Source organism: Phodopus roborovskii, unplaced genomic scaffold (genome assembly GCF_943737965.1).
Source record: "Phodopus roborovskii unplaced genomic scaffold, PHOROB, whole genome shotgun sequence".
In the NCBI taxonomy this organism is placed as follows: domain Eukaryota; kingdom Metazoa; phylum Chordata; class Mammalia; order Rodentia; family Cricetidae; genus Phodopus; species Phodopus roborovskii.
In genome coordinates, this window is record NW_026125577.1 from 1,753,139 (window position 1) to 1,765,613 (window position 12,475).

At 37.3% G+C, this 12,475-nt stretch overlaps 1 protein-coding gene across 1 annotated transcript in view; it reads left to right on the plus strand.

Annotated features, from left to right (window-relative positions):
• Prkd3 (protein kinase D3) overlaps positions 1-11,958 on the plus strand; it is a 67,179-nt gene extending 55,221 nt beyond the window's left edge. The window contains exons 14-19 of the mRNA XM_051177888.1: positions 1,499-1,605; positions 4,079-4,240; positions 4,892-4,990; positions 6,631-6,898; positions 8,414-8,499; positions 9,456-11,958. Coding sequence (XP_051033845.1) covers positions 1,499-1,605; positions 4,079-4,240; positions 4,892-4,990; positions 6,631-6,898; positions 8,414-8,499; positions 9,456-9,629 — 896 coding nt within the window. The 3' untranslated portion in view covers positions 9,630-11,958. The remainder of the gene's footprint in view (positions 1-1,498; positions 1,606-4,078; positions 4,241-4,891; positions 4,991-6,630; positions 6,899-8,413; positions 8,500-9,455) is intronic.
• The last annotated feature ends 517 nt before the right edge of the window (positions 11,959-12,475 follow it).

Consider the following 12,475-nt stretch of genomic DNA (forward strand, 5'->3'; position numbering starts at 1 on the left):
GTTCCTCACTAGTTCCCAATACGATGGTAGCAGTCATTTCTGTTGACATGAATATTCTGTCAGGTCTGAATACCTGAACTCTTATTCTGCTCTGTGATTACAGATGCTAATGAAACCATTTAACCTCTGTGTGTCTCAGTATCTTGACATCTTTTTTGGTGAAGCTAGTAAACAGAATTGCACTGCTTATGGACTTACTGGGATTAATTAAAACTAATGTGTACATGAAAGTGCTCCATAAACCATCTTTCAAGGTAGCATGTCAAGCACCCCTTGCTTCCTCCTTCAGTCAGACCCTCCTTTCACACCACTCTTGGAGTAACCTTTCAGAAAATCAGCATCTGCTATTAGCATTAGTACCTGCAGAAGCCCTCTTTTCATGTCCGTTGTTCTTAAGAGTGTACAAGCTGTTATGTCCTCTTCTTGCCAGTGTGACCTCCATTCTACTTTTATTTCTTCTGGTCATACTCACATGTCTCCATACTTTACCTCTGCATCTTCTCCACCCTGTGTTCCTCTGGTGAACATTTATTTGTTTTCTGGCTCATCTGAGGGGCTTCCTCTGATGTGTTTTCTCTCCATCCCTTCTCTCCACTGAATAAATGCTTCCTCAGAGCTCCTGCCACATAATGGGCATCCTCCTGCCATGGTGCCTGCAAAACTTTGGGTTTCTCTCATCTTGCTACTGAACTGTGAGGCTAGCTTTAGAGATGTTTGTGCTTTCCTTGTAGTCCTAGGATCTGCCATTAAGTTTCATGCAGAAAATGTGTGGGTTTTACACATGGTACAACATTGTAGTTTGCAACCTCAAATTTGTCTGTTTTAGACTGGAAGACCTCACTGAGATGAGAAAATCGTCTGAAGTACTGGTGGCATCTTACCAAACATGCCCTGTTTGTCTAGTCTTTAAATCAAGCATATTTTTTAGGGCTATGTCCTTGAAACAGTTGTGAGTAATTTTCAAGTTAATAGATTAGTAGAGAAAAGTCTAATGTGTGTTAACTGGAGCTAATAAATAAATGTTTTTACCTCTTAAATTGTAGCATTTAAACAGTGACCCCACTTAATAGATTCCTTTCAACTAATGAATGACATGCTGTTGCATACTTATTTTATACCTAGAATGTAAAGATCTGGAGTTTAAGGTTATAACATAGTTAGTCACTCTGCTGACTTAGTGAACCTAAAATAAAATACAATATTTTCTTCTTGACAGTCTCTAAAGACTTAAACTGTCATTTATTTAACATGGTCTATCACTTCTCAGCAAGCAAGTTCACAAAGAGGTTATGCCACTTCAGGTCATGAAATTGACTTTGTTGTAGGGCAGTACTATAGAGGAAAGTGTCTCATTTCTTAAGACTGTGGAAAAGAAAATGAACAGTAGAAAATGCAAATTAACACATAAAGTTTCCATCTGACAACTTCCTTGTGAGGCTTTTCTGTTATGTTATAGCTGCCATCGCTATTGTTTGATTTCTTTTATGTTCTGTAACAGGAAAACACAGAAAGACTGGAAGGGACGTGGCTATTAAAGTAATTGATAAGATGAGATTCCCCACAAAGCAAGAGAGTCAACTCCGGAATGAAGTGGCGATTTTACAGGTTAAAAAAAAAAAAAAAAAAAAAAATTAAAATGGCTTACATAGGTTTGAATTTTGATTTCTGAGTATTTAAGATGGTACAGATAAAGATAGGTTTGGAATTTGGTTTTGACCTTTTGAATCCTGAACAGTACAGGTCCTTTTTAAAAAAGATTACAATGTTTAAAAGTTGAAAGGGGCTGCTATTATTTTATTCTGTAATACTAGTTTGATTAAAACTTTTTTTTCTCTGAGTGAAATCTCAATGATAAAGGAAATATCCAGTCTTAATTCATTAAGGGATACTGGTATTTCTGCTGTGATTTTATCATGTCACAATTTTATTCATCAAATTCTCAGAAATGACATGAATATGCTAATTACCATAAAAATAAGCACTGGTTTAAAAAGTGTACCTTTTAACAGTAATATGTTGTTCTATTAATTCAAAGTTATATTTTAGCTTATTTGGGATTCTTGTTGTTTTGATGTCTCACACTCATGGCGACCCTCCAGCTTATATCTCCTGAGTGCTGGATTGCAGATGTGCACTACCATGCTGAACTTACTGAAATAGATTTTAAAAACATGTTAGCAAGAGTATAAATCATATAAAATATTGTGTTTTTCCTCTTGACCTCATGCTTTTTATCTCCTTTGGGAGTTATCTAGCAGATAAAATTTAGCTTGATTATTGTATCTTCTGAATATTGTGAGCAATAATAATAATATTCAAATACCCATTAGTTAGTTCATTGTGTGGCTTTTAAATGTTATTTGGGAAATATCCATGTAATAATTAGTGCTCTCAGCCCTCCTTCTGCTTCTGTGTGAAGATAGTCAGTTGCACTTAGGTTTCTTTGAAGGAGAAGCAGATGACCTATGGTACATTTCTGACATTATTATCACTGGTAAGTAACAATTCACTTCATGTTTTCAGAGAAATGATAATCAAAGGTTCTGGGCCATCGCTACCTAAGCTCATCTGAAGCCCTGCTTCCAACAATGCTAACTTGAGGTTGAATATTAGCAGCATTTGCATAGGCTCTGTGAAAGTGTGTCCATAATGTCTTTTCACATTTAACTTTGAAATTTTGGTGTTCAACTAAAACAATGCAAAACAATAAAAATAAGGATCTAAGGATTGGTTTCTCTTTGACTTTGATCACAGACAGTCCTAGACTAAATACTTAATTTTCAGTTATTACACACAGTGAATTCTGGTTGTTTATACCAATGTTACATATTAGATGATTTTAGCAGACACACTCCTTTCATATAAACTTCTTTATCTGGGGTAGTGTGTGTGTGTGTGTGTGTGTGTGTGTGTGTGTGTATCCAAAATTGTGGGTTTAGATTTCTCTTGGCAATGTGTAAACTTAACAAAATCATATGTACATATAGTTTAAAAGTGAACTTTAATATTCTTTGAATGTGAGATAAAGTATAATGTGAACTTCTACCATAAATACTTTGTAAAACAAAATTGTCAACTCAGACCTTACTTACTGAAATTGGTTTTATAATATTTAGTCAGTGAGTATTCCACATAAACTTTTCACATGGATTGAAGGAAACCCTGTTATAAATTATACCCTACCTACCCTTCCACATGTTCTCTGTGATACACACACACACTAAAATAAATGTTTATAAAAAGACTAAGGAAGGCAGAAGAAATTTATAAAGATTAAAAATGGGATTAATAAAGAAAATAATACAGTAAATATAGGTGTCAGTTCTGTATGTAGGAGGTCAAAGGATGTGTAAAGTAGACAATCTAAGCTATTTATTTAAAATACAAAGACATCTTGTTGGAAAGAAGACATAACAAAAGACAGTGAAAACAGTCCCTCTCTTCCCGGTATATACAATTGGGGAAAATACCTATAATTCTCTTAGTTTTTATTTTATATGCTTTTAGTTTACTTTCTAAGTTTTTTATTCATTATTATTGTATACATACATGCAAATGTATAAATACAATCTGCTGGTTCCATTTGCATGTGTATATATGTGTATGTATATGTATGTGTGCTTAGGGCTCACTGCTTGAGGATGATTCTCCCTCTCTCGGCACTTACTATGTTTGTATAGCTCTTCATTTAGGGATAGGGCCTTCTGAGATTCCTCCCATCTGTGTTGGCATGTCACCCGGTGGTAACATTTTGCAGGTCTTGTTTAGACAACCATATTATTGAAATTCCATGGATGTAGCTTCCCTGTCATGTATAGAAGAAACTATCTTGCAACAGGCTTGCGGGTCTTCTGGCCTTCCCACAATGTTCTGAGCCTTCAGTAAAGGTTGTGGGTGTGTCGTTTGGATACCATATGGTCTCTGCATTTGGACCAGTTTTGCTTTTCTGTAATGGTCTCCATCTAATGCCAAAAGAAGGTTCTGTTTTGTATATTCATATAGTCATCACAGCATTTTAGGTGGATTTGTGATAAGATTATTCTCTGCTAAAGATGATCACCCTGCCACTTCTCTTCAGAATCTGCACCACCCAGGGATTGTAAATCTGGAGTGTATGTTTGAAACCCCTGAACGAGTCTTTGTAGTGATGGAAAAACTTCATGGAGATATGTTGGAAATGATTCTGTCCAGTGAAAAAAGTCGACTCCCAGAACGAATTACTAAATTCATGGTCACACAGGTATTTTAACTTTACCTTGAAACCGGTAAAACTAAGAGAATTAAATGACACCATGTTTATGTGTTGGGAAATTAAAGATCGGTAGTCTTTTTTTTTTATTGTTATTATTTTTTCTTATTTTATATGTCGATCCCAGTTTCCTCTTCCTCCCTAAGATCAGTAGTCTTAATAAAAGTAAAACAGTAATACTTTTAGCTACATCTTGATTAAATATAGTGGAGTTTTGAAATTATCTTACAATTCAAGGAGTCATATTGGAGCTTAGCTGATTTTCTAGGCATTAAAAAGAAGCCCTTTACAGGGGTAGAATCACTTTTAAATTTTATTTGTGTGTGCTTTGCCTGTATGTATGTATGTATGTATGTATGTATTTACGCATGCATGCATGCATACTGTGTATGTGTGATGTCTTTGGAGGTCAGAAGAGTGCATCACATCACGTGGAAATGGAGTTACAAACGGGGGCTGAATTGTAGATCCTGGGAACTGAACCTGAGTCCTCTGCATGAGCAACTTGTACTCTTCACGTTTATGCTGTCTCTCCCATTCTTGGGTTAGCATAGAAAGTATTGAGTTTCATTGTGGCATTTTCATACCTGCTTGTCATTATACTTTGCTTTCATTTGCTCCTCTCAAACGCTTTTCTAACAGATACTTGTTGCCTTGAGGAATCTACATTTTAAGAACATTGTGCACTGTGATTTAAAACCTGAAAACGTGCTGCTTGCATCTGCAGAGCCATTTCCTCAGGTGAGACATTCTCCAGAACCTGATTAAGAACTGTTCTGAGTTAGTGACATTTACAGAGTACCCTCCTAATACAAAACAGAGCTTAAACACATGCCATTATAGTCTATAATTGCCAGCTTGAATCTGTATCTGAACCATTTCAATTCGGACTTGACTATTGTACTGCTGTTTCCCAGTAAATCATTTTTTAGACATAAATAGGTCTCAAGAAATAAACTCTTGGGTTTGGGGTTTTCTGGGGTTGGGGGGTGTTCTAATTGTATGTAAATAGTTCACAATGACACACTTAAGATCTGTACTCTCTAAATATCTGAATAAAAGAGTCACCAAATTCAGTTATGACACAGTGTTACTCATGAGACATGTATCATATAACATATACTAGAGACAGCAAGCAGCATTTGAATATGCCTCCACCTCCATTCTCCAGTTTCTGTTTGCACTATGGTTTTATAGACAACAAATCCTTTTCTCGCAGTTTATAGTAATACTTTTCCTCTGGGAAGTACTTGGCACTTGCCTGTTTGGCATAGCTGCATTATTTATAGTCAGATTCTAACATAATCTAAAATGCTACAACAAGTTAAGTGTCCTGGGCTTACCAAGCCCATCATACTTTCAGAACACTTCCTGAGGAGAACATGGTAACCTTGTGCAACTCTGAACCAGCTGGAGTACCTAGTTCATCAGCATAGAGAGCACTTACTTCTCAGAGGCTTTCTACTGTTCACGTTGTCATGTGCAAGCCTTGTTTGACTTACTGTGGATATGCTTGGCAACAGATTATTCTGAGACTGTAGTTCTCAGCCTTCCTAATGGTGCAACTTTAATGCAGTTCTTCCTGTGGTGACCCCCATGAAATTATTTTTGTTGCTATTTCATAACTGTAATTTTGCCGCTGTTATGAGTCATAATTAAATATCTGACACACAGATGGCCTTGGGCAACTCCTTTGAAAGGGTCATTTGACTACCCCCCAAGGGGCTACAACCCACAGGTTGAGAACCAGTGTTCTAAGATTCAGCAAAATAAAGAATGTTTCAAAATACTGTACCTTTTTGTTTTTTTTAAGACAGAGTTTCTCTGTGTAGCTTTGGAGCCTGTCCTGGCACTCACTCTGTAGGTCAGGCTGGCCTCAAACTAAAGGAAATCCATCTGCCTCTGCCTCCCAAGTGCTAGGATTAAAGGCCTCCACCACCACCGCCAGCCTGTTATCTTATTTTTCATGTAGCAAAGCATTTATTGAGTACTTCCGTATGCCCAGACACTGAGAGACCACTGAGGACTTAAAACTCAAACGTAATTCCTACTTCTAGAAAATAGAAAAGGGATTCCCTCACAAATGAAGGAAGATTAGCCCCCTTCATCCATCTCATCTAAACAACAAAACTTAGTGCTTGATCTATGAGTCTGGAAGTTCAAATTGTTTTTAAAATAAGTACTCGGAAAGCTCTTCATTCTACTGTAGTACCAAGAGTTGTAAATGTTATCTGTCTGCTCTGAGGAAATGGTATTTGAGTTTCCCTGCCCATATCTGGTTTGTGTATAGTTAGTTATTATGTTTGGGTAAGTACATTGAGAATATCTAGGAACAGATATTAATAGGTAAATTGACAAGCGTTTACACATTCAATTTCCAGGTAAAGCTGTGTGACTTTGGGTTTGCACGCATTATTGGTGAGAAGTCATTCCGGCGATCAGTGGTGGGAACTCCAGCCTACTTAGCCCCCGAGGTTCTCAGGAGCAAAGGCTACAACCGTTCCCTAGACATGTGGTCAGTAGGAGTTATCGTCTATGTGAGCCTCAGCGGCACATTTCCCTTCAATGAAGATGAAGATATAAATGACCAAATCCAAAATGCTGCATTTATGTACCCACCAAATCCATGGCGAGAAATCTCCAGTGAAGGTAAAAAAAGCAACAAGTTTCAGGTTTGAACCTGAAATCACTGATTAGTCTATCTCTTCATCCCTAATCCGTTACCAGTCTCCGAGTATTCTGCTTGTATTTATTATAATTATTATTATTGACTTGTTATTTTTGAGATAGTCTTTTTTAGTAGCTTTTGTAACTGTAGTTCATTGTTTCAGTCCTTGTCTCTCAGGGAGCTTCATGCTATAGTTTTCCTGACTGGTGAAGGCTTTTTCGTTTGTCATGCCTGCTATACATGTCAAGAATAAGTCAAGGCTGTTGGTGTACACAAGAAATCTCAATATGGTGCAGGTTTCAGAAGGTGCAGGGAGAGGCAGTTTTTTGATGGAGTATGCCATCCTTAGGAACAGTCCCCTCATAGGTAGTAGAAGTAGTGTTAAAGAGTGTCCCCACCCTTTAGCCAGCCATTGAATGAATAGGTCTTTTTTACCTTTCCAAACATACTGGGCCAGTTTGGTAAATATGCCACCAAACTGCAAAGGCTGAAGAGAACAACAGAAAAGACAGCAGCCTGCCAGGTTCACACTGTAACAAAAAAAGCTGAAGTCCACTAGGAGGTTTTCATGTTCCAAGCTTTCTCAGAGTTCTAAAGGCAATGGTGGCCCACAGACCTCTCCTGTCCTTCACTTGGCCATATCCTAGATTCTGACTCAGCAGGTGAAATGAAACAGTTCCTGAAATTGATGCAGATAGTGAACACAGTTGACAGGATAGACAATATGGAAGTAATGAAGTACTTAGGGAAAACCTTTGCAAGTTGGGACTAGTTTTCTTATCACTATTCCAAACACATCATTATATAGGCTGTGATTGATGTGTAGTTTTATAGTTGTCTTGATTTTGTAGTGGTCCAGTTTCTCCAAATAACTGAGTAAAATGTGTTAAGTTTTCCCCATCAATACCAAATCACCCCTATCCTGTTTGCTAAACCCTATGGTGTGAACTTTTGTTATTGTTGTCTCTTCATTCTCACTGCATCTGTAGAAATAAGAGTGACTTCTGCCACTGTTTCAGGCTGGTCAGGAACAGAGAACATTGTGGCTTCATTGGAAAAGAAAAGATCATCTGGAATCAGTCTGTTTAGTTCATCTTCAAATAATAGTGATGGATATTTAGCACCTGTGTGCAAAACACATCCTGTTGGGCCGATTTCATCTTCTCAACAGTTTCACTGTGCAGATGGGGAAATGAAGGCACAGGGTAGTTTAGAAATAGACCATGTCACACTGGTTCACGTGAGCCTACCCATCCAGCTTCAATGTATTTGTGTAACCTATATCTGCTCTGCATCCTTCACAGAAGAAGCCAGCATCCGTACTCAATACGGGAATCATTTATGGGCACTTCTGCATGTTAAATCCTATTCACTAGAAAAGCAAACATTTCTCCATGCCCTATTTACACAAATCAAACTGCTCTCCTGCCGATAGAATCCCAGGTTTGAGTTCAGTACCCCTAAACTCATACATCTAATTTTTCCTTTTCCCCCAGCAATTGATTTGATAAACAACTTGCTTCAAGTGAAGATGAGAAAACGTTTCAGTGTTGACAAATCTCTCAGTCACCCTTGGCTACAGGTAAAGAGATTCTGCATTTTAGCCTCCTGTGAATTTGTCTTTGCTAAGGAAGCCACTCAAAGAGCAGCAGGTTCAGCACATTTTTTGGGATAATCTAGGCCCTCTGTAGTCAATATCTGTGCTATGGCTCGGGCCTCTGTTGGACAGCCTACAATTCAAGACAATGTAGATAGGTGTTAAATACCCATGAACTGAGACAATGACTTTTTTTTTTTAATATTTATTTGTTTGCTTTATGTATATGATGTGCTTTATTTTCATCCATACCAGAAGAGGGTACCAGATCTCATTACGGATAGTTGAGAGCCACCATGTGGTTGCTGGGAATTGAACTCATGACTTATGGAAGAGCAGGCAGTGCTCTTAACCTCTGAGCCATTTCTCCAACCAGACAGTGACCCTTTTATAAGAACTTAGCTATTCATGTCTTGTCTTCTTTTTTTCTTTTCTTTTGTAATGTTAGCATGGCATACTATTCAGTATATTTTACTTTAAACATCCACTAGAAGGTTTGTGTTTGGCTTGATTCCACCATGAGTTATTTCGGAGATTTGGCTCAAGACAGAAATCCACACTTGAGAGTAAGCTGAGAAGCTGTACAACTAATTATAAGAAACGGAGTAGAATTAACATTAAATAAATGGGCTCACTGATCAGTAAGTTACTCTGATAATAGATTCAGCACTTTCCCATATTGAACAGCAAGAGATATGGCTCTAGCAGTAGAGAACAAATGTCTTCATGATGATTACTGTTAGCTAGGTCAAAAGCCTAAGAGAATTGTGCAGAAACTAGTTCCTTTCCTTTATAGAGACATTAGATTTTAAGATTTACATTAACATTGCTAATGTAAAATACAATTCAAATTTAGGAAAGGAGTTGTCAGTTGAGATTGTAAACAAGATAGGATAGGATATTATGTCTATTTTATGGTTCATAATCATTTTCTTTTCTAGGATTATCAGACTTGGCTTGACCTCAGAGAATTTGAAACTCGCATTGGAGAACGTTATATTACACATGAAAGTGATGACGCACGCTGGGAAATACATGCATACACACACAACCTCGAATACCCAAAGCATTTCATTATGGCCCCCAACCCAGATGATATGGAAGAGGATCCTTGATCACCAGTGAGGAAAGATTCTCTGCTGCATGATTGTCACTCTCTGCAGGCTTGTCATTGCAAGGAGGGAGAGTCATGAGGACACAGAGCAACTGTGGCACCAATACTATAGTTCATAACGAGTAGGTACATGACAGGAAACTGAATAATAAAATCATGTAATGAAATCAGAACGGAACTTGTTAGAAATGTTTATAGAAGCAATAACTGGTTCTGTAATTGTCCTTACTCCATCACATTAGCACAATGTGAATTAGCACATAATTTATCTCTCCTTTGCTGTTATTACATCATTTTTTTTAAAAGCCTATGACTGTCTAGATATTGCCCATGAGGTTGGTTACTCAACAGGTTTGTAGTTAAGCAGTAACTCTGAGGCTAACAATATATGGTTTGCTGTAAGGACTTTTAATATTTGTCTATTGTTGGAGGAAGATACTGATTCTTTCTGGATCCCTATAAATGCAACACTGTACTGCTAACCTTTTGGAGGCTATGTCTTTAAATATGGTCTGTATGACAAAAATTATCCCCTTTTCTCTGTTGCAGTAGCCACTAGGATAATTGGACAGTTGGGTGTTACAAAATGAATAGATATAGCTGGTCATCACGGTGCAAGCTGTATGCCAACAGCCAGTAGGCACAGCTCTACATTCAACAATGTAATTAGTCCTCACATGGGGTTGGATAATTTATAGACAAATACACACTAAAGGGAAAGCTAATACAGTGTCAGTAAATGCAACTCCACAGCAAGCAGTATCTTCTCTTTTTCCCATAGCCTTTGGATGGGATCTGTGAATATCTAGAATTTTTTAAATTAGCATTTTATTTTGAGCAGTTAGGGGGAGTTGGTTGAAGTCAAACATGAAAGTTCAGTTTATCAGGGTGGAACCATGTTACCAGCACAGCAGATGAAGAAAGAATAAGAATTTCTTACACTTCAGCTCTAGGAGTCAGCTGTTTTTGTAGTAGTTAATATGGTTCAGTATCCCTAATCTGAACAGTTGAACACCAGAAGGGTTTCATCTTTCCAGATCTGTGTACTCCACTGCCTGAGCATCCCTAATTTATAAATCTGAAATCCTCTAAAATCTAAATTTGAGTTCTGAGGCACCTTCCGAGTTTCACATTAGTGATGTTCCAGTTTGTGCTTTAACCCAAAGAAAAGGATCCTCTTGAAGGAAGTACAGTAGCTATTCCTCACTAGTCACCAAGAATATGTTTTTATTGTTGTTCCTTTTCTGTGCTAAGAGCTAAGACTTGGAGTCTGAGAACCTGGATATGAGTCTTAGCATATTTTTTTAATCTGTTGGGTTGGGCAGGAGACAGTTTGTGTACGCATTTAGCTTCTCAGTCTGTAGAATGGAGAATGTATAAATTGCTGCCTCTGCCTTCCTGGTTTGGCTGTGAAGATGGGAATGTCAGTGTTGATAGTTACCACTGAGTCTGAGGTAGCAAAGGAGAAACGGTCTTGTGTGAGCAAACCAAGACTGAGAGTGCCTTCGCAGGTGACAAAGCAGCCATGGAATCTACCAAGAGTTAAAAACACCCTTGAAGAAACATTATAGGCTGCCCCTGTGTTGTAAGTTTTTATGCTTTAAATTATTCTCACAATTGCCACATAACTACAAACATTTAAAGAAGTTGAGGCACAAGGTTAGCTGCTAAAGTTCATAGAAATTGAATATGGATTTGAACCCAGGCCTGTGTCCCAAGTCCCTTTTAACTATCCCAGCCATTGATAATATACTGTATATCTGTATCTCCAGGAGACTTTGCACATCTCTCTGTAATTGTTTTCATACAGCAGTTGTGAAGAATAATTTTAAGAAACTTCTATGAATGGATTTTCCCTATGATAGGTGATGACTTCCCTCCATTTTATGAAAGGTCTGCTTGGCCAACATGTACAAGATGGAATGATTTCTCATCACTCTGCAGTCCACTGTGGCTTTACTGTGTGAGGTGGAAACTCAGCGGAGTGACTGTTCATTTGCTGTACTGCTATACTCAGGCTTTACAAGCCATGAAATTAATTGCACTCTGTTTTTGTTGAAGGCCTGTGCTGTCTAAAGAGAAAGAGACTGTCAAGGCACTGTCAGATAGTCTGGCGTTAAGTAACTACTCCACTGTTTAAACTGCATAACTTTTTGTCTTTGTCTTAAAGCCAAGTTGTGTTTGCATAAAATGTAATTGTTTCCTAGAAACATGTGATAATTTTCAAAGTAGTGTATAATGACACTGTTTCATACATTTTATATTTTTTGTTACATCCCACTTTTTGTAAATATTCTCAAAACTTGATAATAAAATGTATTTCTATATCATCATACTTTCCTATGTGAAAACCTTAGCCAATCTCTAGTAGAAGTTTCCCAAAAGTTCTATTTGGTTGTAATATTTTCCCTGGGCCTGGATAATAGAACAGTTTTGGAAATAGAGCTAATGCTATCTGAGCACTGATTATATCTACACCCCACAAAGAAAACCTTTCAAAAAGGCATTTCAGTTGTGTACTGCATTTGAGATAATTATCTAGAGGTTTCATTTATTGGGATGCAAGTGTGAAGAAGAATGGTAATCAAAATTTTTCAGTAACTACTCCAGATATTCAACTATTACAACTACCAGAAAACTTAGAAAAATTAAATGTCTAATATAAAAAATAAATTTCTAGAATTTTATAAGGTAAAAGAAATAGAGATGAGATACAAGGCACTACCAGACTCTTCCCTCTTAATTACAAAAACCAAAAACAATTATGTATTTGGAAGGATCCTACTGGGTATTTTCATCTTTCAAAGGTTTTACTCTAGTCCTTGAAAACATACAACAAAAAAAACA